This window comes from Scyliorhinus torazame, chromosome 11 (genome assembly GCF_047496885.1).
Source record: "Scyliorhinus torazame isolate Kashiwa2021f chromosome 11, sScyTor2.1, whole genome shotgun sequence".
NCBI classification, from domain to species: domain Eukaryota; kingdom Metazoa; phylum Chordata; class Chondrichthyes; order Carcharhiniformes; family Scyliorhinidae; genus Scyliorhinus; species Scyliorhinus torazame.
Genome location: NC_092717.1, coordinates 140,348,979 through 140,374,284, shown reverse-complemented (window position 1 = coordinate 140,374,284; position 25,306 = coordinate 140,348,979). Strand labels below are relative to the sequence as shown.

Sequence of the window (25,306 nt, the reverse complement as noted above, 5' to 3'; positions counted from 1 at the left end):
CTGCCATCCTCTTACGGAGCTGGTGTGCCAGCATCCGACTAGCCTTTTCCCCATACTCGTAGGTCGCCCCCTGCGCCTTCCTCCACTGTGCCTCCGCCTTCCCTGTGGTCAACAGGTCAAACTCCGTCTGGAGCCGTTGTCTTTCCCCAAGTAATCTCTCCTCCGGGGTCTCTGCGTATCTCCTGTCCACTCTTAAAATCTCCCCCACTATCCTCTCCCTTTCCATGCCCTCTGTCTTCTCTCTATGAGCCCTGATGGAGATTAGCTCTCCCCTGATCACTGCCTTCAACGCCTCCCATACCACCCCCACCCGCACCTCCCCGTTGTCGTTGGCCTCCAAGTACCTTTCGATGCACCCCCTCACCTTCCCACTCACCACCTCATCTGCCAGCAGTCCCACATCCAGCCGCCACAGCGGGCGTTGGTCCCTCTCCTCTCCCAGCTCCAGTTCCACCCAGTGCGGGGCGTGATCCGAAACGGCTATGGCCAAATACTCCGTCCCCTCCACCCTCGGGATGAGTGCCCTGCCCAGAACAAAAAAATCTATCCGGGAGTAGGCTTTGTGCACATGGAAGAAAAAAGAAAATTCCCTGGCCTGCGGCCTTGCAAACCTCCATGGGTCCACTCCCCCCATCTGATCCATAAACCCCCTAAGCTCCTTGGCTGCCGCCGGCCTCTTTCCAGTCCTTGATCTGGAGCGGTCCAGTGCTGGGTCCAACACTGTATTGAAGTCCCCTCCCATTATCAGGCCTCTTACCTCTAGGTCCGGAATGCGCCCCAACATGCGCTTCATGAATCCAGCATCATCCCAGTTCGGGGCGTATACATTTACCAACACCACCCACGTCCCTCACCCTCCAGTTCCCCAGCCGGGGGACCCCCGCCCCGACCACCTCTTCTGTGTAAAATTCCCTTTCGGCCAGTGCAGCAGCAACCCTTCTTCCCCCTCCCACCCCCCCCCCCCCCCCACCCACCCCACCCCCCCAAGACCCCTGTTTAGCTTTTTTGCTCCCCCCATATCACTCCCGTAAGTCAGCTGACACCTGCTGACCCCGGCTTCCCCAGCCGTCCCATTGACCTCCCCGTGTGGGAGTGTCCCAATCAGTATGCGTTCCTCCGTTCCCCTTCCCGACTTTCTTCCCTCGCACCGGAAAAACCCCGCGCTTTCCAAAGCCTGCCCTGCCCCCTCTGGCGCAGCTCCTGTCGCGGCCTTGTCTCTCTCCCCCAGCCCATGTAACATTTCCTGCGCGTGATTGACCCCCTATATACAACAACCATCACACATCAAACCCCAAAACATCCCCCCACCCTCACAAACCTTCAGTTAGAGTCCAACTTTTCGGTTTGTATGAAGGTCCACGCCTCTTCAGGCGTTTCGAAGTAATAGTGTTGGCCCTTGTATGTGACCCACAGTCGCGCTGGCTGCAGCATTCCAAATCTCACTCCTTTCCAGTGCAACACCGCTTTGGCCCGGTTGAAACCCGCTCTCCGCTTTGCAACCTCCGTACTCCAGTCCGGGTATATTCGGATCTCTGCATTGTCCCACTTACTGCTCGCTCCTTCTTGGCCCATTTCAGGACCCACTCTCTGTCCGTGAACCGGTTAAATCTCACCACCATCGCCCTTGGCGGCTCATTTGCCTCCTCGCCAGCACCCGGTGTGCCCCGTCCAGCTCCAGCGACCTCGAAGGGGCCTCCGCGCCCATCATCGCCCCGAGCATCGTGCTCGCGTATGCCCCGGCGTCGATCCCCTCCACTCCTTCAGGGAGACCCAGGATCCGCAGGTTCGTTCTCCAGGTCTTCGAGTCTTCCCGCCCACCTCTTGTGTAGCGCCTCGTGCTGCTCCACTCTCACTGCCAGGCCCAAGATCTCGTCCTCATTCTCATTGACTCTTTTCTGCACCTCCTGGATCTTTACCTCATGGGCCTTCTGGGTCATCCCTAGTCCTTCAATTGCCGACAGCATAGGCGCCAGCATCTCCTTCCGCAGCGCCTCGAAGCAGCGCTTGATGAACTCCTGCAGCTCCGACCCACACTCCGCTTTGTCCCTGGCCGCCGCCATTTTGTTTTTTTCCCCTGCTGCTCCAATGCCGCATTTTTGGCCGTTTCACTTCTGGTCCGGTCCATAAAAGTTGAAGGGGGACTTCTCTCTTCCCTTCCCCACGGGTTGTCTTCGAAAAAAATTCCGTTGGGTCTCCTCTAACGAGCCCGAAAGTCCGTGATAGCGGGAGCTGCCGAATCGTGCGGCTTAGCTCCGCATAGCCGCAACCGGAAGTCAATTAAACCAAGTTGATACACAAGTGAGACTTAAAAAGGGCTGGTTAGTCAGGTGTTTCATTCTGGATTTGATGGAAGAGCTCGAGGGGTAGTGGTAATGGTCAGCAAAAGGGTGCGGTTCCAGATGGAGAAGGTGGTTGCAGATCTGGGGGGTTAGGTATGTGATTGTGGGCTCTGGAGGGGAGGCTAGTGGTGCTGGTAAGTGTATGTGGTCCCAATTGGGACAATGTGGGATTCGCGAAGAAGGTGTGTGGGGGCCATCCCCGACTTGGACACACACAAACTGATAGTGGGGAGGGACTGGAACTTGGTGCAGGAGCCAAAATTAGACAGATCACGGCTGCGCTCGCTAATCCCGTCGGGGGGTGAAGGCGCTGGCTGGGCTAATGGTGGAAATGGGAGGGGTGGACCCTTGGAGGTTTCTGCACCCGAGGGAGCGGGAGTACTCGTTTTTCTCAGTGGTCCATAAGGTGTACTCATGGATTGACTTTTTCATGGTGGGGAAGGCGCTACTGGCTGTGGTTAAAGGGTCGGAGTACTCGGCAATTGCAATATCATATGCTCCGCATTGGGTGGATGTGGTACTGGAGAAGGGGATGGTAGAGACCAGGGTGGAAGTTAGATGTGGCACTGTTGGGGGTCCGAGGGTTCTGTGACAAAATTGAAAAAGAATCGAGGAATATGTAGGTTTTAACTGCACGGGTGAGGTGTCAAAGGCGGTTGTCTGGGAGGCTTGAAAGGCGGTGGTAAGGGGTGAGGTGATCTCGTTCAAGGCTAGGCTAGACAAAAAGGAGAGGTTGGAACGTCAGAGGGTAATAGATGAGATGCTGGAGGTAGCAGGAGGTATGCAGAAGATGGGGACCCAGCGCAGTTGGCAAAGAGGAAGGAACTCCAGACGAGCTTTGACCGACTATCTACCAGGGCAGCACGGTAGTATAGTGGTTAGCACAATTGCTTCACAGCTCCAGGGTCCCAGGTTCGATTCCCGGCTTGGGTCACTGACTGTGCGGAGTCTGCACGTTAGTGTGTGTGTGCGTGGGTTTCCTCCGGGTGCTCTGGTTTCTTCCCACAGTCCAAAGATGTGCAGGTTAGGTGGATTGGCCATGCTAAATTGCCCTTCGTGTCCAAAATTTCCCTTTGTGTTGGATGGGGTTACGGGTTATGGGAATAGGGGGAGGTGTGGGCTTGGGTAGGGTGCTCTTTCCAAGAGCCGGTGCAGACTCGATGGGCCGAATGGCCACCTTCTGCACTGTAAATTCTATGAAGGAAGGCGGTACACCAGTTGAGGCGAGCAAGGGGGCAGTTTACGAGCATGGAGAGAAGGCGGGCCGTATATTGGCAGGTCAGCTCCGTAGGGTGGCTGTAGCAAGGGAAATTGTCCAGGTGCGAGACAGGGCAGAGAAGTTGGTGGTAACTCCAGATTAACAAGGTCTTTAATGAATTCTATGAGAGATTGTACAGATCAGAGCCACTTGGGGGAGGCCGGGAGATGCAGGAATTTCTAGATGGGCTGGAGTACCCGCGGTTAGGGGAATGGGCAGGGCTACCTTAGAGGGGGCGATAGTGGAGCAGGAGATAAACAATGCGATTGGGAGGATGTAGTCGGGGAAGGTGGCAGGGCCGGATGGGTTTCCAGTGGAATATTATAAAAAATTCAAAAATAAGCTGGTACCGCTGATGGTGGGGATGTTTGAGGAGGCGACAGGGAAGGGGGTGTTACCATAAACTTTGGGGCGGTCATCAATTTCCCTGTTCCCTAAGAAAGATAAGGATCCGATGTGTCGTATAGGTCCATATCACTTTTAAACGTGGACGCAAAGATATTGGCGAAGGTACTGGTAGGTAGGCTAGAGTGCCTTCCGAAGGTGATAGGTGAAGATCAGACGGGGCTTGTGAGAGGGAGGCAGCTCTTTTCGAACATTAGGAGGGTATTGAACGTGGTTATGGTACCGGCGGAGGGGACGGAAACAGAGGTGGTTGTGGCATTGGATGCCGAGAAAGCGTTTGACCGGGTAGAATGGGGGTACTTGATGACCGTTCTGGAGCGGTTTGGAATTGGATCCAGATTTGTGGACTGGGTAAAGCTATTATATAAGGACCCATAGGCTAGTGTCCGCACAAATAACATCAGCTCAGAATACTTTCCACTCCACCGTGGGACTAGGCAGGGATGTCCTATGTCCTCCCTGCTGTTTGCACTCGCGATTGAGCCACTGGCCATCGCATTAAGAAGTTCGGGATATGGAAAGGGATAGTGCAGGGGGGGATAGAGCATAGGGTGTCCTTATATGCTGCTGACTTATTATAGGTGTTGGACCAAGTGTGCCAATAGGGGGAATACTGGAACTGCTTCGGGTGTTTGTGTCTTTTTCAGGATACAAATTAAATATAGACAAGAGTGAATATTTTGCAGAGTCTCGGCCAGGGGATGGGGCAGGGATGGGGGAGTTGCCATTCCGTAAGGCAGGGACTCAATTTAGATACCTGGGGTGCAAGTTGCTCGAGATTGGTGGGGGGGGCTCCGTAGGTACAACATTTCTAGTTTGATGGGAGGGTGAAAGCTGATCTGGCAAGGTGGGATGGTCTCCCTCCGTTGCTGGTAGGTCGGGTACAGGCAGTTAAAATGAATGTGCTGCCGATTCCTGGTGCTTTTTCAATGCCTGACGATTTTCCTGCTAAAGGCATTTTTTAGAGAAATTGAGGGGCTACCTCGTTCATATGGGGAGGGAAGGTGGCCAGAATTAAAAGGGTGATACTACAGAGAGGAAGGCAGGCAGGGGGTTTGGGTCTTCCAAGCCTGATGCATTATTACTGGGCGGCGAATGTGGAGAAGGTACGGAGCTGGGTCACTGTAGTTAACTCCAAATTGGTCAGAATGGAGGAGAATTTGGGCAGGGGGTCGAGATTGTAGGCGCTAGCGACAGCGCCGCTCCCGACGGCAACTGGGAGATACTCAGGGAGTCCGGTAGCAATAGCTTGGTTGAGGATTTGGAGGCAGTTTCGACAGCACTTCGGGTTGGGGGCAGGGTCAAGGGAAATGCCGATTCGGGGGAACCACAGATTTGAGCCAGGGAAGTGGGATGGAAATTTTCGGAGATGGGAAGAGAAAGGAATTAGGACACTAAAAGATTTGTTTCTTGGGGGTCATTTTGCGGATTGAAGGAGCTGGGGGCGAAGTATGAGCTGGAGCAGGGGGAAATATTTAGTTACATGCAGGTTCGAGACTTTGCCAGAAAGGAGATACAGAGCTTCCCAGTAGAGCCGGCTTCCACATTGCTGGAAGAGGTGCTGACGACAGGGGGACTGGAGAAGGGGGTAGTATCGGCGGTTCACAGGGCTGTTTTGGAAGAGGATAAGGCACCGCTGGAAGGGATCAAGGCAAAGTGGGAGGAAGAGTTGGGAGAGGGTATGGAGGAGGGGTTCTGGTATGAGGTGCTCCGGAGGGTGAACACCTCCACCTCGTGTGCGAGATTGGGGCTGATACAGCTGAAGGTGGTGTATAGAGCGCACCTTACAAGGACGAGGATGAGCCGGCTCTTTGAGGGGGTAGAAGATGTGAACGTTGCGGGGGATGCTCCGCAAACCACGTTCATATGTTTTGGTCCTGTCCAAAGCTGGAGGATTACTGGAAGGAAGTGTTTAGGATAATCTCGAAAGTGGTGCATGCGAAACTGGACCCGGGCCCTGGGGAGGCCATATTCGGGGTGTCGGACCAGCCGGAGTTGGGAAATGTGCGCGGAGGCAGATGTTGTAGCCTTCGCCACGTTGATTGCCCAAAGGCGGATCCTGTTAGGGTGGAGCTCAACCTCTCCACCCTATGCCCTGGTGTGGCGGGGGGTCCTGCTGGAATTCTTGACACTTGAAAAGGGCAAATTTGAACTGAGGGGAAGGATGGAGGGGTTCTAGAGTTCATGGGAGTTACTAATTGTGCACTTTCGAGAATTGGATCACATTGAACATTAGTGGGGTTGGGGGCTGGGAGGGTTGGGGGGGAGAAGGACTATGTGTTAATGTTGACTATGGGTGATTCCTGATTCCTTTTTGTCATTGTTTATGTTAGCATGCGGGCTAATGTTTGGGGGGTTGGTGGGAGGATGGGAACGTTGTTATTGATATGGGGATGGACATTACATTCGTTACTGATTATTGTTTATTGTACGGTGTAAATTTGGGATAAAATGTGAAAAAGGAGGAGAATAAAAAAATATTTTTTAAAAACCAAGGTGATACAAATATAGCATTTCTTGTCAGTTTGTATTGTTAACCTAATATATTTGTGTGCTTTTCAGCGGAAAAGGATTACTGGAATGGTGCAGAGATTCTTGTTTTTACATGATGCGCAGGACGAGGAGATTACCTGTAAGAGAACAAATAGCCTTGCGAAGAAATGTACACCTTCAATTGCAAAATCATGGAATCAATGTGGAGAAGGTTTCCAAGAAGTTTCACCAATGGAGGTAAGATAATGTAACATATTAGCAACATAGAATGGATCGCCTGTAAAAACTGAATTGTATGTTTATGTAATATGTGGCGGATGAATAGGAAGTAGTAAAAATGAAATAATGGGGTGAGAGGGCATGTGTGGATGTCATGAAATAAAAGTGATGCTAGAAACATAGATATGAAATTGAATGAATGACATGAAACAGTAGTGGTGAATGGATGTTTTTCAGTCTGGAGGAAGGTTTGTAATGGACTTCCCAGGTGTCAGTGTTGGAACTATTGCTTTACTTGATATATTTTAACGACCCAGACCTTGATGTACAGGGCACAATTTCACAATCTGAAGATGATACAAAATTTGGAAGCATTGTGAACTGAGAGTGGAATAGTGTAGAGCTTCAAAGGACATGGGCAAATTGTTGAGTAGCAGATGAAATTCAATGCAGAAAAGTGTGAAGTGATTCATTTTGGTAGTAAGAATGTAGATAGGCAATATTAAATGAAGGATACCCTTCTAAAGAGGATGGAGGAGCAGGGATGCCTGGATGTATATGTGCAGAAGTCATTGAAGGTGGCAGAATAGGTTGAGAGCACAGTTCTTAAAGTGTACAGTCGCCTAGGCTTTATTATTAGGGGTATAGAACACAAGAGCAAAGAGGTTATGCTAAACTTGTATAAAACACTGGTTTGGCCTGAACTGGACTGCACGCTTTCGGAAAGATGTTAAGTATTAGGGAGGATCCAAAAAAGGATGCATAGGAGTAGTTTTGGAGATGAGAAACTTCAGTTACATGGTTAGATTGGAGAATTTGACGCTGTTTTCCTTGGAGAAGAGAAAGCTGAGGGGGGATTTGATAGAGGTATTCAAAATCCTGAGGCATCTGGACAGAGTCGATAGGGAGAAACTGTTCCCACTGGTGGGAGGATTGAGAATGGGAGGGCACAGATTTAATGTAGTTGCCAATCAAGAAGCAATGGAGACTAGAAGAGAAACATTTTTATGGAGTGGGTGATTAAGATCTGGAATGCACTGCCGAAGAGTGTGGTGGAGGTTTGTTCAATAGAGGCAATCAAGAGGGAATTGGGTTATCTGAAAAGGAAGAATGTGCCGGATTGTGAGTCGAAGGTAAAGGAATGGCATTAGGTGTATTGTTCATTTGGAGAGCAGTTAGGAGATTTGTTTTTCTTCTGCTGGTGGGGAATTTAGACCCTTTGCTTATTTGTCTTTTATCTTACATATTGGTATCCTTTGATCATAAAAGTAACAAGATTATTTTTTAATTGCATTGACTAATGAAATAAATCATCTCACATTTAATGACTTTTCCTGGACTCCACTCACTTCCTCCAGATTAAAGGACCTGTCTTAGTCATGCTTGTCTCTTGGACAGGAAATACTGAACACTCTTCTTGCCCTATATTGGGCTCTTCCCTGATCACTTATTTTCCATTGCATAGGTGTTCAGCCCTGACTGGGGGAATTTCATTAATTATACTTCAGATGTCCATTGATCTTATATTTCTCAGTCTTTCCTTCCCTCCCTGAACTTCTTTCCCTCGTTGTCCCGCACAACTACCTGCATCATATTAGTTCCTGCATTCTGTACAGGCTCCTTTTCTTTATCCAAGTTTTTCATTGTCCCTTTTGGAGTAAAAATGCAACCTTTCATCCCAGCGCTTTTTTCTCAGCCTGGATTTTCCCTCTATTTTGATGGACAGGACCCTTGACTAGGCCCATTCCATAAGATCTTGACATAGGAGCAGAATTATGCCATTCGGCCCATCGAGTCTGCTCCGCCATTCAATCATGGCTGATACGTTTCTCATCCCCATTCTCTTGCCTTCTCCAATTCCAATTGTACTGTGTCATCTCTTCTCTTTCCACCACCTACCACAATAATATTAAGATTCCCCCTTGACCTCGCCTACTTTCCAATCAGCCTCTGCATCTGACAGATTATCACCTGCTATTTCATGATTGCATTATCAAACACATGTCCCTCATTTTGGCTTCTGAGGCAACTGTTGCTCATCTAACACTTCCATTAACTGTTTCCCTTCCCCAGGCTCTTTGCAAGCTGAAGAGATACTTCATCTTTTCCCACATTACTGGCCAGGGCCCTAGACAGTGAATCATCTGAACTTCCTCTAAATTAATGTACCCGGGAGACAACTCGATTCCCCATCCAATTCCTCTGCTGATTTCCTTGTTTTTACCCATCTATATTGTTCCAGGGCGCGATCAACCGACCATGTCACACACGACTTGGTGATGCGACGAGTCCTCTTGCGAGATTTGCAACGCTCAACGCCTTCGAGATCCAGTAAGATCTTGTGAGACGTCATGATCTGGATCGTGTCCTTGCTGGGCAAGATCCAGATTTACATATTTAAATGAGCAGTTAGACCAAATAAATCCGCTCCCGAGGCCTGGGAACGAACACCGTTGACTGGGAGACCTCACCATAATGCCGTCTAGCCCTGGTCCACATAAACATGGACCAGGCGTAATGCAACCTGGATTGTCTCCCAGGTGCCGGAGTCTACAGTGGAACTCAAAGGGGGGGGGTCGAGAGATCGGGGCGGCATTTTAAAATGGCGCCCCAATCTCTTCAGTTCCTCAGTGCGGGAAATGAGGTCAGTGCATTTTCGGCAGGGTGATCCTGATTAAGGCCCCCCCCAAAAAGTCCCGTTTGATAGCGGGGTCAATCTCGGTGCTGCAGGTGCTGAGAAACATCCCGCTGAATGCGCCCAAAACAGGACTCTCTTTTTTGGCGTTGCAAAACGTGGCATGAACTTGCGTTTCAAGGCATCTTTCACTTTGAAATCCTCTGACTTTAATATTGACATTAATAACTAAGGTCTCAAATAAATTGGGGGAAGGCTAATTATAACCATATTAGGCGGGAACTGAAGAACCTAGATTGGGGGCGGATGTTTGAGGGCAAATCAACATCTGACATGTGGGAGGCTTTCAAGTGTCAGTTGAAAGGAATTCAGGACCGGCATGTTCCTGTGAGGAAGAAGGATAAATACGGCAATTTTCGGGAACCTTAGATAACGAGAGATATTGTAGGTCTCGTCAAAAAGAAAAAGGAGGCATTTGTCAGGGCTAAAAGGCTGGGAACAGACTAAGCCTGTGTGGAATATAAGGAAAGTAGGAAGGAACTTAAGCAAGGAGTCAGGAGGGCTAGAAGGGGTCACGAAAAGTCATTGGCAAATAGGGTTAAGGAAAATCCCAAGGCTTTTTACCCGTACATAAAAAGCAAGAGGGTAGCCAGGGAAAGGGTTGGCCCACTGAAGGATAGGCAAGGGAATCTATGTGTGGAGCCAGAGGAAATGGGCGAGGTACTAAATGAATACTTTGCATCAGTATTCACCAAAGAGAAGGAATTAGTAGATGTTGAGTCTGGAGAAGGGTGTGTAGATAGCCTGGGTCACATTGAGGTCCAAAAAGACGAGGTGTTGGGCGTCTTGAAAATTATTAAGGTAGATAAGTCCCCAGGGCCTGATGGGATCTACCCCAGAATACTGAAGGAGGCTAGAGAGGAAATTGCTGAGGCCTTGACAGAAATCTTTGGATCCTCACTGTCTTCAGGTGATGTCCCGGAGGACTGGAGAATAGCCAATGTTGTTCCTTTGTTTAAGAAGGGTAGCAAGGATAATCCGGGGAACTACAGGCCGGTGAGCCTTACGTCAGTGGTAGGGAAATTACTGGAGAGAATTCTTCGAGACAGGATCTACTCCCATTTGGAAGCAAATTGACGTATTGGTGAGAGGCAGCATGGTTTTGTGAAGGGAAGGTCGTGTCTCACTAACTTGATAGAGTTTTTCGAAGAGGTCACAAAGATGATTGATGCAGGTAGGGCAGTGGATGTTGTCTATATGGACTTCAGTAAGGCCTTTGACAAGGTCCCTCATGGTAGACTAGTACAAAAGGTGAAGTCACACGGGATCAGGGGTGAGCTGGCAAGGTGGATACAGAACTGGCTAGGTCATAGAAGGCAGAGAGTAGCAATGGAAGGATGCTTTTCTAATTGGAGGGCTGTGACCAGTGGTGTTCCACAGGGATCAGTGCTGGGACCTTTGCTGTTTGTAGTATATATAAATGATTTGGAGGAAAATGTAACTGGTCTGATTAGTAAATTTGCAGACGATACAAAGGTTGGTGGAATTGCGGATAGCGATGAGGACTGTCAGAGAATACAGCAGGATTTAGATTGTTTGGAGACTTGGGCAGAGAGATGGCAGATGGAGTTTAATCCGGACAAATGTGAGGTAATGCATTTTGGAAGGTCTAATGCAGGTAGGGAATATACAGTGAATGGTAGAACCCTCAAGAGTATTGAAAGTCAAAGAGATCTAGGAGTACAGGTCCACAGGTCACTGAAAGGGGCAACACAGGTGGAGAAGGTAGTCAAGAAGGCATACGGCATGCTTGCCTTCATTGGCCGGGGCATTGAGTATAACAATTGGCAAGTCATGTTGCAGCTGTATAGAACCTTAGTTAGGCCACACTTGGAGTATAGTGTTCAATTCTGGTCGCCACACTACCAGAAGGATGTGGAGGCTTTAGAGAGGGTGCAGAAGAGATTTACCAGAATGGTATGGAGGGCATTAGCTATGAGGAGCGGTTGAATAAACTTGGTTTGTTCTCACTGGAACGACGGAGGTTGAGGGGCAACCTGATAGAGGTCTACAAAATTATGAGGGGCATAGACAGAGTGGATAGTCAGAGGCTTTTCCCCAGGTTAGAGGGGTCAATTACTAGGGGGCATAGGTTTAAGGTGAGAGGGGCAAGGTTTAGAGTAGATATACGAGGCAAGTTTTTTACACAGAGGGTAGTGGGTGCCTGGAACTCGCTACCGGAGGAGGTGGTGGAAGCAGGAACAATAGTGACATTTAAGGGGCATCTTGACCCAGGAAGTGTAGAAGATTGTCGTTTAGTCGGGCAGCATGGTCGGCACGGGCTTGGAGGGCCGAAGGCCCTGTTCCTGTACTGTACATTTCTTTGTTCTTTGTTTGTATATAGTTTCCTTTCTCTCAGCATGAAATGTTGGATGGGAGAGTCCGTGTTTGCATGGAAGGGCACACTTGAACTTGGGACAGGAAGCATCCATCAGAATACTGTGCTCATGACAATGTGGAAAATTGCCCAGGTGTGTCCTGTACAGAAGAAACAGGACAAATCCAACACGGCCAATTACCGCCCTATCAGTCTACTCTCAAATCATCAGTAAAGTGATGGAAGGGGTCATAAACAGTGCTCTACCAAGCAGCACTTACTCAACAATAACCTGCTCACTGACGCTCAGTTTGGGTTCCGCCAGGGTGACTCAACTCCCGACTTCATTACAGCATTGGTTCATACATGGACAAAAGAGCTGAACTCCGGAAGTGAGGTGAGAATGACTGCCCTTGACATCAAGGCAACATTTAACTGAGTATGGCATCAACGAGCCCCAGAAAAACTGGAGTCAATGGGAATGAGAGTGGAAATTCTCCACTGGTTGGAGTCATACCTAGCAGAAAGGAAGATGATTGTTGTTGTTGGAGATCAGTTATCACAGCTCCATGACATTACTGCAGGAATGTCGCAAGGTAGTGTCCTAGGTCCAACCATCTTCAGCTGCTTCATGAATTACTTTTCTTCCAGCATCAAGTCAGATGTGGGGATGATCGCTGATGAATGCACAATGTTCAGCAAATTCTTGACTCCTCAGACGCTGAAGCAGTCCATGTGCAAATGCAGCACTACTTGGATAATATCCAGGCTGGGCTGACAAGTGGCAAGTAACCGTTATGCCACCAAGTGCCAAGCAATGACCGTCTCCAATAAGAGAATCAAAACATCACCCCATGACATTCAATGGCATTACCATCACTGAATTTCCCCACTCTCATAGAATCATAGAATTGACAGTGCAAAAGAAAGCCATTCGGTCCATCGAGTCTGCATCGGCCCTTGGAAAGAGCACCCCACTTAAGCCCACGCCTACACCATATCCCATTAACCCGACATAACATTTTGGACACTAAGGGGCAATTTAGCACGGCAAATCCACCGAATCTGCACATTTTGGACTGTGGGAGGAAACTGGAGCACCCTGAGGAAACTCGCGCAGACACAGGGAGTAAGTGCAAAGTCCACACAGACAGTCACCCGAGGCCGGAATTGAACCGGGGTCCCTGGAGCTGTGATGCAGCAGTGCTAACCACTGTCCACCATGCTGCCAATCAACGGATTTGGGGTTACCATTGACCAGAAACTGAACTAGACAGTTATATAAATACTGTGGCTGCTAATGAGGGTCAGAGGCTAGGAATCCTGTGGCGAGTAACTCGCCTCCTGACTCCCCAAAGCTTGTCCACCATCTATAAGGCACAAGCCAGGAATGTGATGGAGTACTCCCCACTTGCCTGGATGAGTGCAGCTCCAACAACACTGAAGAAGCTCAACACCATCCAGGACAAAGCAGCTCGCTTGAATGACACACCACTCATAAACATTCACTCCCTCCACTACCAACACACAGTGTGTACCATCTACAAGATGCAGGAACTCCCCAAGGCTCCTTAGGCAGAACCTTCCAAGCCCATGACCACTACCATCTAGAAGAACAAGGACAGCAAATGCATTGGAACACCACCATCTGAAAGCTCCCCTCCAAGTCACTCACCATCCTGACTTGGAAATATATCACTGTTTCTTCACTGTCGCTGGGTCATAATCGTGAAACTGCCTCCATAATCGCATAGTAGATGAACCTACACACATGTAGTTTAGCAGTTCAAGGCAGCAGCTGACCACCATATACTCAAGGGCAATTAGGGATGAGCAACAAATGCTAGCTTAATCAGCGAAGCCCACTTCCTGTAAAAATTAATTTAAAAAAGAACAAAAGGCAAGCTGCCCACTTGGGTATAAACTAAAGGTTTGTCTTGCAGAAGATCTGGCAAGGTGTTTGCTTCTGAAGCTGCCAAATATTCTTGTTTGTGGTGATGTGTGCTTTGGGGGCCTTTGGTTTTCAGTGGTGAGTCTTGCATTTACTTTCAGCATGAGGGAAGGTGGAAGGTCAATTATTGCTATGATGCTTTGGTACACACAATTTGGACCTTTGCATTAAGCAACATTTCATGTTGGTTTGATTCTTATAATTGTAGAAATGCTATCAGTTGGACTGATAGAAATCTTCCACCGTGTTGCAGTAATGTTGCATGATTGAATAACATTATGAAACTGGGGCTGTTTAGCATAGGGCTAAATCGCTGGTTTTGAAAGCAGACCAAGGCAGGCCAGCAGCACGGTTCGATTCCCGTAACAGCCTCCCGAACAGGCGCCGGAATGTGGCGACTAGGGGCTTTTCACAGTAACTTCATTTGAAGCCTACTTGTGACAATAAGCGATTTTCATTTCATTTTCATTTCATTTTCAAACTGGGCTGCATATCCACAAGCCTGTAAAATATTCCTGAGAATGTCAGATTTATGAGAATTCTAACAGAATTCAAGACAAGGAAGCTCGTCTATTTATGGGGGAAGGTTCTTTTAAAAAAAAAAGTAACCTTTGAGCATTTTGAATATCTAAATATGATGTGACTGCTGTTAATCGTGATTTGGTCAGTAGCAGTTTGTATTGAATGTGATCTGTGAACTGATTGGATACATATTTGATTAACATTTAGCCACATTAAATGCAGTCCAGATTGCATTCACTAGAATGTTAGGTTTATCTGTGATTAGTCTGGCCAATCTCATCTTTGTCTTCATCAGTTAAATTGTCCTCAATCCGCTACTGTTTATGTAACTAGTGTTTTAGTAAAGGTTTTAAGAAACCAACACTTTTGTAATGCAAGTATTATATATTGTTATCATTTAGATAGGCAGGGTCCATGATCACAAGTCCATTTGAAAAGGGTTTCTTCAACCAAAATGTTTGAAAGCTACAGTCCTACTGGCAGTAGTTAGATTTTTTCAACAGTATACCAATTGTTCTGTGTAGATGCAACTCCAAATGAGCAGGGTTTTTAGATTGTTTATCAGTAATTTTTTTCATATTTGAAGTTCATTCTGGTTAAGAAATTGCTGTTGGTTAATGCAGCACAATCTTTTAAATTTGAATCTAGGTTTAAATATGTTTTGAATATTTTTTTTGGCTATTAGTGGAATCCTTTTCAAAAATAATTAGATCTGTAATTTAATATTTAAAAAAAGTATCCTTTTTGTTCTACATGCCCATGTTCCTGAATGTTTTTCAAATGCTTCATATTACTCATCAATATTTTATTTTAACAGGGTAGCAGCAGGTCTATGGGAGAAGGACAAAAAGTGGTCTGCAGCCTTGCACCTGGACTTCATTCTGTTGAAGGTAGTTTACCTCGTATTAAGTGCTTGCTGTTCCCAACTTTCTCTCTTTATTTTCCTGAAGATGCTGGCTATCTTTAGAATACAATATCACAGATACAAACAGCCACCTGATACTCATTAGTAGCTATTTCTGTGAACTAGGCAGCAAGGGTGGGCTTGCTATTTGACTGCACATGGCAATGTACTGTTATTGGATTAGTAAACCAGCGCGGCAGCACGGTGGCACAGTGGTTAGCATTGCTGCCTCACTGCGCCGAGGTCCCAGGCTCGATCCTGGCTCTGGGTCACTGTCCGTGTGGATTTTGCACATTCTTCCCGTGTTTGCGTGGGTTTCACCCCCACAATGCAAAGATGTGCAAGCTGGGTGGATTGGCCATGCTAAATTGCCCCTTAATTGGAAAAAATGAATTGGGTACTCTAAAAATTTTTTTAAAAAAAATGTTTTAAGTAAACCAGAGGCACAAGCTAACTCTCTGGGGACCTGTGTTTAAATCCCACCATTCGCTAGTGGGATTTAAGCCATTTAATTAATAGGTGCAGAATTAAAAACTAGTCCTAGTAATAGTGACCATGAAACTATTGGATAGTTGTAAAAAGCCATCTGATTCTCTAATGGCTATTAGTGAAGATAATCTGTTGTCCTTGCCTGGTCTGGCCACACGTGACTCCAAACCCATAGTAATATGAGTGACTATTAACTTCCCTTTGAAATGGCCGGACAAGCCACTCAGTTGTATTAAACAGAAAAATCAAAAGAAAATAAAACTGGACAGACAACCCGGCATCGAACTAGGCAACAAACAGAATAATGGCACACCTTGTCCAGTTGACCCTGCAAAACCCTCCTTTCCAAAATTTGGTTACATGTCCCACAGATTAGCCAAGTAACAGCCTGACATAGTCAAACGCATAGGCTCATATCTTACAGCCAATGTCATACCACCAGCAGGACAGATCCTGCAGAGGTGGCACAATGGTATACAGTCAGGAGGGTGTTTCTATAGGAGGGCACAGTTTATACAGTCAGGCAAAAGTTGTCCTGAATATTAATCATGACTGCAGGAAGTCTCAAGTACCAAGTTAAACATGGACAAGAAAATCTCCTGTTGATTACCACCTATCACCCTTCCGCGGCTGATGAATCAGTACTCCTCCATGTTGAACAGCAATTGGAAGAGTCACTAACGGTAGCAAGGGCACAAAAGTTGGGGACTTCAGTGCCCAGCACCAAGAGTGGCTCAGTAGCAGCAGTACTGATCAAGCTGGCCAAGTTGTGAAGGACACATCTGACAAACTGGGCTGCCACAGGTGGTGAGGGAATCAATAAGAAGAAAAAAACTGCTCGATCTTACCCTCACCTGTCTACTTGCCACAGATGCACCTGGCCTTGACATTATTAGCAGGAGTGACCAATGCATAGTCCTTGTGGAGATGAAGCCCCATTTTCACACTGAGGACATCATTCATCATGTGTATCACTACTACTGTGTTAAATGGGATAAATTCAGCACAAATCTAACAGTTCTAAATTGGGCATCCATGAGGCATTGTGTACTATCAGTAGCAACAGAATTACATTCAACCACAATCTATAACCCCAGGGCCTGGCAAATCCTCCTCTCTCTCTCTCTCTCTCTCTCTCCTCCTCTCCCCCCCCCCCCCCCCCCCCCCCCCCCCCCCCCCCCCCGTTCAAAGAATGCAGGACCAGGTATGCCAAAAATGAGGTGTCAACCTGGTGAAGCTATAACACAGGAATACCTCCATGCCAAACAGCACAATCAGCATGCGAGAGGTAGAGCTGCCAATTTATCAGATCAAGGTTCTACAGCCTTGCCAGTTCCTGTCCTGCATGGTGATGGAAAATCAAACATATAAATATCCCCGCCTTCAATTTGTTGGAGCCCAACTTGTCAGTGCAAAAGACAAAGCTCAAACATTTTCAACCATAGTCAGCCAGAACAAATGATCCATTTTGGCCTCCTCCTGAGATCCCCCAACATCACCGATGCCTGTCTTAAATTCCCCAGTGTCACAGATGCCAGTCTTTAATCAGTTCAATTCATTCCAAATGATAAAAAATTGCTCAAGGAGCTGGATGCAGCAAAGGCAAAGAGCCCTGACAACATCCCAGCAGTAGTACTGAAGACTTGTGCTCCAGAACTAGCCACACCCCTAATCAAGCTGTTCCAGTGCAGCTCCAACACTGGCATCTGCTTGACAATGTGGAAAATTGACGAGATATGTCCTATCCACAGAAAGCAGGAAAATCCAACCTAGCCAATTACTGCCCCATCAGTCTCGATCATCAGGAATGTAATGGAAGAAGATGTTGACGATGCTGTCAAGCAGCTCTTACTCACCAATAACCTGCTCACTCATGCTCAGTTTTAGTTGTATCAGGGTCACCCAGCTCCTGACCTCATTACAGCCTTGGTCCAAACATGAATAAGAGAACTGAATTTCAGAGGTGAGATGAGACTGACTGTCTTTGACATCAAGACAGGATTTGACGGAGTGTGACATCAAGGAGCCCTGGCAAAATGGAAGTCAATGTGAACCAGAGGAATATTCTCCACTGGTTTCAGTCATACCTAGCACAAAGGAAGATGGCCACTATTGAGGTCAATCATTTCAGTCCTGGGACATTGCTGAAGAAGTTACTCAGGGCAGTGTCCTAACCAGTTCAGTTTTGGTCTCCTTACCTGAGAAAGGACATATTGGCACTGGAGGGAGTGCAGAGGAGATTCACTAGGTTGATCCCAGAGTTGAGGGGATTAGATTATGACGAGAGGTTGAGTAGACTGGGACTGTACTCATTGGAGTTTAGAAGGATGCGGGGGGATCTTATTGAGACATATAAAATTATGAAGGGAATAGATAGAATAGATGCGGGCAGGTTGTTTCTACTGGTCGGGGAAAGCAGAACTCGGGGGCATAGCCTCAAAATAAGGGGAGGTAGATTTAGGACGGAGTGTAGGAGGAACGTCTTCACCCAAAGGGTGTGAATCTCTGGAATTCCTTGCCCAGTGAAGCAGTTGAGGCTCCTTTAAACGTTTTTAAGAAAAAGATAGATGCCTTTCTAAAGAATAAAGGGATTCGGGGATATGGTGTACGGGCCGGAGAGTGGAGCTGAGTCCACAAAGATCAGCCATGATCTCATTAAATGGCGGAGCAGGCTCGAGGGGCCAGATGGCCTACTCCTGTTCCTAGTTCTTATGTTCTTATGTAACCCAACCACCTTCAGTTGCTTCATCAGTGACCTTCACTCCATCATAAGGTCAGAAGGGGGGATGATTGCTGATGATTGCACAAGTTCTTGGTAACATTTAAGACATCTCAGATATTGAAGCAGCCCATCAGTGAATCAGGGGTTATGGGGAGAAGGCAGGAGATTGGGGCTGAGAAAATATCAGCCATGATTGAATGGTGGAGCAGACTCAATGGGCCAAGTGGCCTAATTTTGCTCCTATGTCTTATGGTCTTATACCAATATGCAGCAAGACCTGGACAACATTCAGGCTTGGGCTAATGTGTGGTGTAAATGTAACTTGCCAGCTAAATGCTAGGCAAGAACCATAATTGAACAAGAGAGAATCTAATCACCTCCCCCTGATATTCAACAGCATTACCTTTGCTGAATCACTCATGATTAATATCCTTGGGTTAGGATTGTCTAGAAACAGAACTGGACTGTTGTATGAGCAGTGACCCACGCAACAGCAGCTTGAGTTATGTAGTACCTTTATTGATTAAAAACTATAAAAAAGGCACAGCTGAGAGTTTCAGCAACAGATGATCTGGGGCAGGAGTGGAGACCCTCCGTAGACATCTCTAGACCTCTAACCTTTTAAAATATGTTCCTTAAAAACTATTCTTTGTCCAGCTTTTAATCAACTTTCCTTACATCTGCCGATCTAACTTGTTGACACATTTTGTTTGATGACACTCCTATGTAGCACCTTAGATAAATCAAAAATTAGAGTTGCCAGTTTTTATTGTTGTGTGAATCCCTGTCCTTAAAGAGAGATTGGTAAAATTAACCAGGCAGCAAATTGGGGTAGGCAGAAGGGGGAAATGGGAAATGACAGTAAAAGCATAAGTTTAAGAAAATGTGTAGAAATGCACTGATCAGTTAGAACAACAGTCTGCTGGCTGACAAGCTGAATGGAAATTATGACAGTTTTAATAAGAACACCAGGTCAAATAAACTATTGTAATTACTGTAATTTCATATCATAGAATTTACAGTGCAGAAGGAGGCCATTCGGCCCATCGAGTCTTCACCGGCTCTTGCAAAGAGCACCCTACCCAAGGTCAACACCTCCACCCCATCCCCATAACCCAGTAACCCCACCCAACACTATGGGCAATTTTGGACACTAAGGGCAATTTACCATGGCCAATCCACCTAACCGGCACATCTTTGGACTGTGGGAGGAAACCGGAGCACCCGGAGGAAACCCACGCACGCACTGGGAGAACGTGCAGACTCCGCACAGACAGTGACCCAAGCCAGGAATCGAACCTGGGACCCTGGAGCTGTGAAGCAATTGTGCTATCCACAATGCTACCGTGCTGAAGAATTTCTATTCTTGTAGCATTAATATAATGCCCAGGAATTCAGGTGCTATATTTTGAACCCATCACATGCTTGAGATTGTAGCCTTCATCTTTCCACATTCCTTTTTTATTTCAATAGTAGTTAGGAAGTTGCAATACGACAGCACTTGTACAATGATTGCAACATGACATAATCTACATGGAGGATGCTGCTGACTTTGATTTAGCAAATGATCGGACATGCATTATTTTTTTATGGACGAGTGGGCAGTGTTTTACCAGCATTATAGATAGTGTGAATGTGATAAATGACTTGGAGAATTGGGGAAGAATTTTAATATCCGAACAACTGCAGTATGTAATGAGAGCATAAATTAAGAACCCGACTAAACAGAGTGGCAGGTTGTGCATACCTACCCATGCATTTCTGATCTTGGCCATGTTATTGTGGGGAAAGAACAAGCTTTTGGACATAGTTCAGAAGAGAGAAAAGAATGTCAATCATTTTGCTTGACCTTAGACACCTCCTAGTGGTTGTTTTAAGAGAGGCGTTGGATAACATGCTGGAGCAGACTATTATTTATTTGCACATACATTATGGGACAAAGTGGTGAAATCGGGGAAAACGCAGCATTACTTATAAAGCTGGAGATGCTTCTCATCCAAATTAATCTCAATAATTTTAATGTATTTTTCCACCATTTTGGAGGCCTGTTCTTTTGTATCAGAGCCACTCTGTTGACTATTCCAGGAGTTCAAGTTTTATAGAAAATCCTACAATTTAACACTTCAGCAGCAAGATTTTATACTGAATGCTTACTGTGGCTCCAACTTGAGTTGAGAGCCCTAAAATGCTGGATCTTTAAAGGCTGGATTAAAATGTTTAATTGGTAATATCTGATATGATGTATATTTTTCACATTTCCAGAATTTTGCCAATTATTCTAAACAGCTGGCTTGTAATGCATAACAAGGCTAGCAGCACGGGTTCAATTCCCGTACCAGCCTCCCCGAACAGGCGCCGGAATGTGGCGACTAAGGGCTTTTCACAGTAACTTCATTGAAGCCTACTTGTGACAATAAGTGATTATTATTATTATTCATCGTGACTGTTATCTGCTCTGTATATAGGTTGCATTTCTCCACATAGAAGTATTTAATTTACACCCCCGGGAAATGCCTTTAGATATATGCAGGTGAGGGCTTTTGTGAGGCGACAGGTGAAGGAATTGCCGTTGCTCCTGGCACAAGAAGTTCAAGATAGGGTGATCTCAGGTGTATGAGTCGGGGAGGGCAAGGTGTCGGAAATACACCAGGAGTTGAAAGAAGAGGGGGAAGTGCTGGTAGAAGAGTTGAAGGGTAAATGGGAGGAGGAGCTGGGGGAGGAGATCGAGGAAGGTCTGTGGGCTGATGCCCTAGGTAGGGTTAATTCCTCCTCCTCATGTGCCAGGCTCAGCCTGATACAATTTAAGGTGATCCACAGAGCGCACTTGACGGGGGCGAGGTTGAGTAGGTTCTTTGGGGTAGAGGACAGATGTGGAAGGTGCTCAGGGAGCCCGGCGAACCATGTCCATATGTTTTGGTCATGCCCGGCACTGGAGGGGTTCTGGAGAGGAGTGGCGGGAGCAATATCTCAGGTGGTGAAAGTCCGGGTCTAGCCAAGCTGGGGGCTAGCAATATTTGGAGTAGTGGACAAACCGGGAGTGCAGGAGGCGAAAGAGGCCGGCATTCTGGCCTTTGCGTCCCTAGTAGCCCGGCGAAGGATCTTGCTAATGTGGAAGGAGGCGAAGCCCCCCAGCCTGGAGGCCTGGATAAATGATATGGCTGGGTTCATAAAGTTGGAGAGGATTAAGTTCGCCTTGAGAGGGTCTGCGCAGGGGTTCTACAGGCGGTGGCAACCGTTCCTAGACTATCTCGCGGAGCGTTAGAGGAAGGTTGGTCAGCATCAGCAGCAACCTGATTCAGGTGCCTTCTTAGCGCAGTAGGCAGCGCGTCAGTCTCATAATCTGAAGGTCCTGAGTTCAATCCTCAGAGAGGGCAGATTTTGGCCTCTCCTTCGATAGCTCAGCTGGTAGAGCGGAGGATTGTAGATCATTCAAACTGGCATCCTTAGGTCACTGGTTCAATTCCGGCTCGAAGGAAGCTCCTCTTCCCTTTGGGGCAGCACGGTAGCATGGTGGTTAGCACAATTGCTTCACAGCTCCAGGGTCCCAGGTTCGATTCCGGCTTGGGTCACTGTCTGTGCGGAGTTTGCACGTTCTCCCCGTGTGTGCGTGGGTTTCCTCCGGGTTCTCCGGTTTCCTCCCACAGTCCAAAGATGTGCGGGTTAGGTGGATTGGCCATGCTAAATTGCCCATAGTGTCCAAAATTGCCCGTAGGGTGGGGTTACTGGGTTATGGGGATTAGGTGGGGTTATGGGGATAGGGTGGAGGTTTGGACCTTCGGTAGGGTGCTCTTTCCAAGAGCCGGTGCAGACTCGATGGGCCGAATGGCCTCCTTCTGCACTGTAAATTCTATGTCTAACCTTGGGGGGGGAACGACGACGTCCTGGGGAGGGGGGGGGGGGAGAAAGTGGGGACTGCCTGGGAGGGTGGATGGGCAAGAGATAATATGAAGGGTTGGGGAAATTGGCACGTACGGGTGAGGGCCAGTGTACAAAGCTGTGTAAATATATCATTTTTCATGTATATATCTTGCTCCGCACGATTTCTCTTTTTTTTTGTTACGGGGGGTGGGGGGTGGGGGGGGTGGGGGGGGGGGTTATTATTTGTAAGGGGGAAAAATTGTGTTAAAAAACTTTAATAAATGTATTTTAAAAAAAAAAGAAGTATTTAATTTACATTTTATCCTTTGAGCATTCCGAGTCCTGTAGTTGTCCAGGATCCAGCGCAACAGTAAATCTACTATGCAACATTGCCAAAAGGGTATAAAGGGTGGAGATGAGTACCCGCGTACTGCGGGAGGACACCTCCGAGGGCAGTGAGGCTATATGGGTAGAAATCAGGAATAAGAAGGGTGCAGTCACAATGTTGGGGGTATACTACAGGCCTCCCAACAACCAGCGGGAGATGGAGGAGCAGATAGGTAGACAGATTTTGGAAAAGAGTAAAAACAACAGGGTTGTGGTGATGGGAGACTTCAACTTCCCCAATATTGACTGGGACTCACTTAGTGCCAGGGGCTTAGACGGGGCGGAGTTTGTAAGGAGCATCCAGGAGGGCTTCTTAAAACAATATGTAAACAGTCCAACTAGGGAAGGGGCGGTACTGGACCTGGTATTGGGGAATGAGCCCGGCCAGGTGGTAGATGTTTCAGTAGGGGAGCATTTCGGTAACAGTGACCACAATTCAGTAAGTTTTAAAGTACTGGTGGACAAGGATAAGAGTGGTCCGAGGATGAATGTGCTAAATTGGGGGAAGGCTAATTATAACAATATTAGGCGGGAACTGAAGAACATAGATTGGGGGCGGATGTTTGAGGGCAAATCAACATCTGACATGTGGGAGGCTTTCAAGTGTCAGTTGAAAGGAATACAGGACAGGCATGTTCCTGTGAGGAAGAAAGATAAATACGGCAATTTTCGGGAACCTTGGATGACGAGTGATATTGTAGGCCTCGTCAAAAAGAAAAAGGAGGCATTTGTCAGGGCTAAAAGGCTGGGAACAGACGAAGCCTGTGTGGCATATAAGGAAAGTAGGAAGGAACTTAAGCAAGGAGTCAGGAGGGCTAGAAGGGGTCATGAAAAGTCATTGGCAAATAGGGTTAAGGAAAATCCCAAGGCTTTTTACACGTACATAAAAAGCAAGAGGGTAGCCAGGGAAAGGGTTGGCCCACTGAAGGATAGGCAAGGGAATCTATGTGTGGAGCCAGAGGAAATGGGCGAGGTACTAAATGAATACTTTGCATCAGTATTCACCAAAGAGAAGGAATTGGTAGATGTTGAGTCTGGAGAAGGGTGTGTAGATAGCCTGGGTCACATTGTGATCCAAAAAGACGAGGTGTTGGGTGTCTTAAAAAATATTAAGGTAGATAAGTCCCCAGGGCCGGATGGGATCTACCCCAGAATACTGAAGGAGGCTGGAGAGGAAATTGCTGAGGCCTTGACAGAAATCTTTGGATCCTCGCTGCCTTCAGGGGATGTCCCGGAGGACTGGAGAATAGCCAATGTTGTTCCTCTGTTTAAGAAGGGTAGCAAGGATAATCCCGGAAACTACAGGCCGGTGAGCCTTACTTCAGTGGTAGGGAAATTACTGGAGAGAATTCTTCGAGACAGGATCTACTCCCATTTGGAAGCAAATGGACATATTAGTGAGAGGCAGCACGGTTTTGTGAAGGGAAGGTCGTGTCTCACTAACTTGATAGAGTTTTTCGAGGAGGTCACTAAGATGATTGATGCAGGTAGGGCAGTAGATGTTGTCTATATGGACTTCAGTAAGGCCTTTGACAAGGTCCCTCATGGTAGACTAGTACAAAAGGTGAAGTCACACGGGATCAGGGGTGAACTGGCAAGGTGGATACAGAACTGGCTAGGCCATAGAAGGCAGAGGGTAGCAATGGAGGGATGCTTTTCTCATTGGAGGGCTGTGACCAGTGGTGTTCCACAGGGATCAGTGCTGGGACCTTTGCTGTTTGTAGTATATATAAATGATTTGGAGGAAAATGTAACTGGTCTGATTAGTAAGTTTGCAGACGACACAAAGGTTGGTGGAATTGCGGATAGCGATGAGGACTGTCTGAGGATACAGCAGGATTTAGATTGTCTGGAGACTTGGGCGGAGAGATGGCAGATGGAGTTTAATCCGGACAAATGTGAGGTAATGCATTTTGGAAGGGCTAATGCAGGTAGGGAATATACAGTGAATGGTAGAACCCTCAAGAGTATTGAAAGTCAAAGAGATCTAGGAGTACAGGTCCACAGGTCATTGAAAGGGGCAACACAGGTGGAGAAGGTAGTCAAGAAGGCATACGGCATGCTTGCCTTCATTGGCCGGGGCATTGAGTATAAGAATTGGCAAGTCATGTTGCAGCTGTATAGAACCTTAGTTAGGCCACACTTGGAGTATAGTGTTCAATTCTGGTCGCCACACTACCAGAAGGATGTGGAGGCTTTAGAGAGGGTGCAGAAGAGATTTACCAGAATGTTGCCTGGTATGGAGGGCATAAGCTATGAGGAGCGGTTGAATAAACTCGGTTTGTTCTCACTGGAACGAAGGAGGTTGAGGGGCGACCTGATAGAGGTATACAAAATTATGAGGGGCATAGACAGAGTGGATAGTCAGAGGCTTTTCCCCAGGGTAGAGGGGTCAATTACTAGGGGGCATAGGTTTAAGGTGAGAGGGGCAAAGTTTAGAGTAGATGTACGAGGCAAGTTTTTTACGCAGAGGGTAGTGGGTGCCTGGAACTCACTACCGGAGGAGGTAGTGGAAGCAGGGACGATAGGGACATTTAAGGGGCATCTTGACAAATATATGAATAGGATGGGAATAGAAGGATACGGACCCAGGAAGTGTAGAAGATTGTAGTTTAGTCGGGCAGTATGGTCGGCACGGGCTTGGAGGGCCGAAGGGCCTGTTCCTGTGCTGTACATTTCTTTGTTCTTTGTTTGTTTGTAAAATGATAAATCCTCAGTTAGTAACTTTAAAATTTCTATTGGCAGAT

At 47.1% G+C, this 25,306-nt stretch overlaps 1 protein-coding gene and 2 non-coding genes across 6 annotated transcripts in view; all 3 read left to right on the top strand.

Annotated features, from left to right (window-relative positions):
• The window catches only part of spidr (scaffold protein involved in DNA repair), a 452,785-nt gene that overhangs the window by 14,361 nt on the left and 413,118 nt on the right, over positions 1 to 25,306 (top strand). For all 4 annotated transcript variants that reach the window (XM_072467811.1, XM_072467809.1, XM_072467808.1 and 1 more), the window contains exons 2-3: positions 6,565 to 6,732; positions 15,017 to 15,089. In XM_072467811.1, coding sequence (XP_072323912.1) covers positions 6,565 to 6,732; positions 15,017 to 15,089 — 241 coding nt within the window. The remainder of the gene's footprint in view (positions 1 to 6,564; positions 6,733 to 15,016; positions 15,090 to 25,306) is intronic.
• On the top strand, positions 21,616 to 21,688 carry trnam-cau (transfer RNA methionine (anticodon CAU)). The gene has a single exon. It is a non-coding gene; the product is annotated as a tRNA-Met (tRNA).
• trnay-gua (transfer RNA tyrosine (anticodon GUA)) lies at positions 21,702 to 21,789 on the top strand. Its single transcript is given in 2 exon segments — positions 21,702 to 21,738; positions 21,754 to 21,789. It is a non-coding gene; the product is annotated as a tRNA-Tyr (tRNA).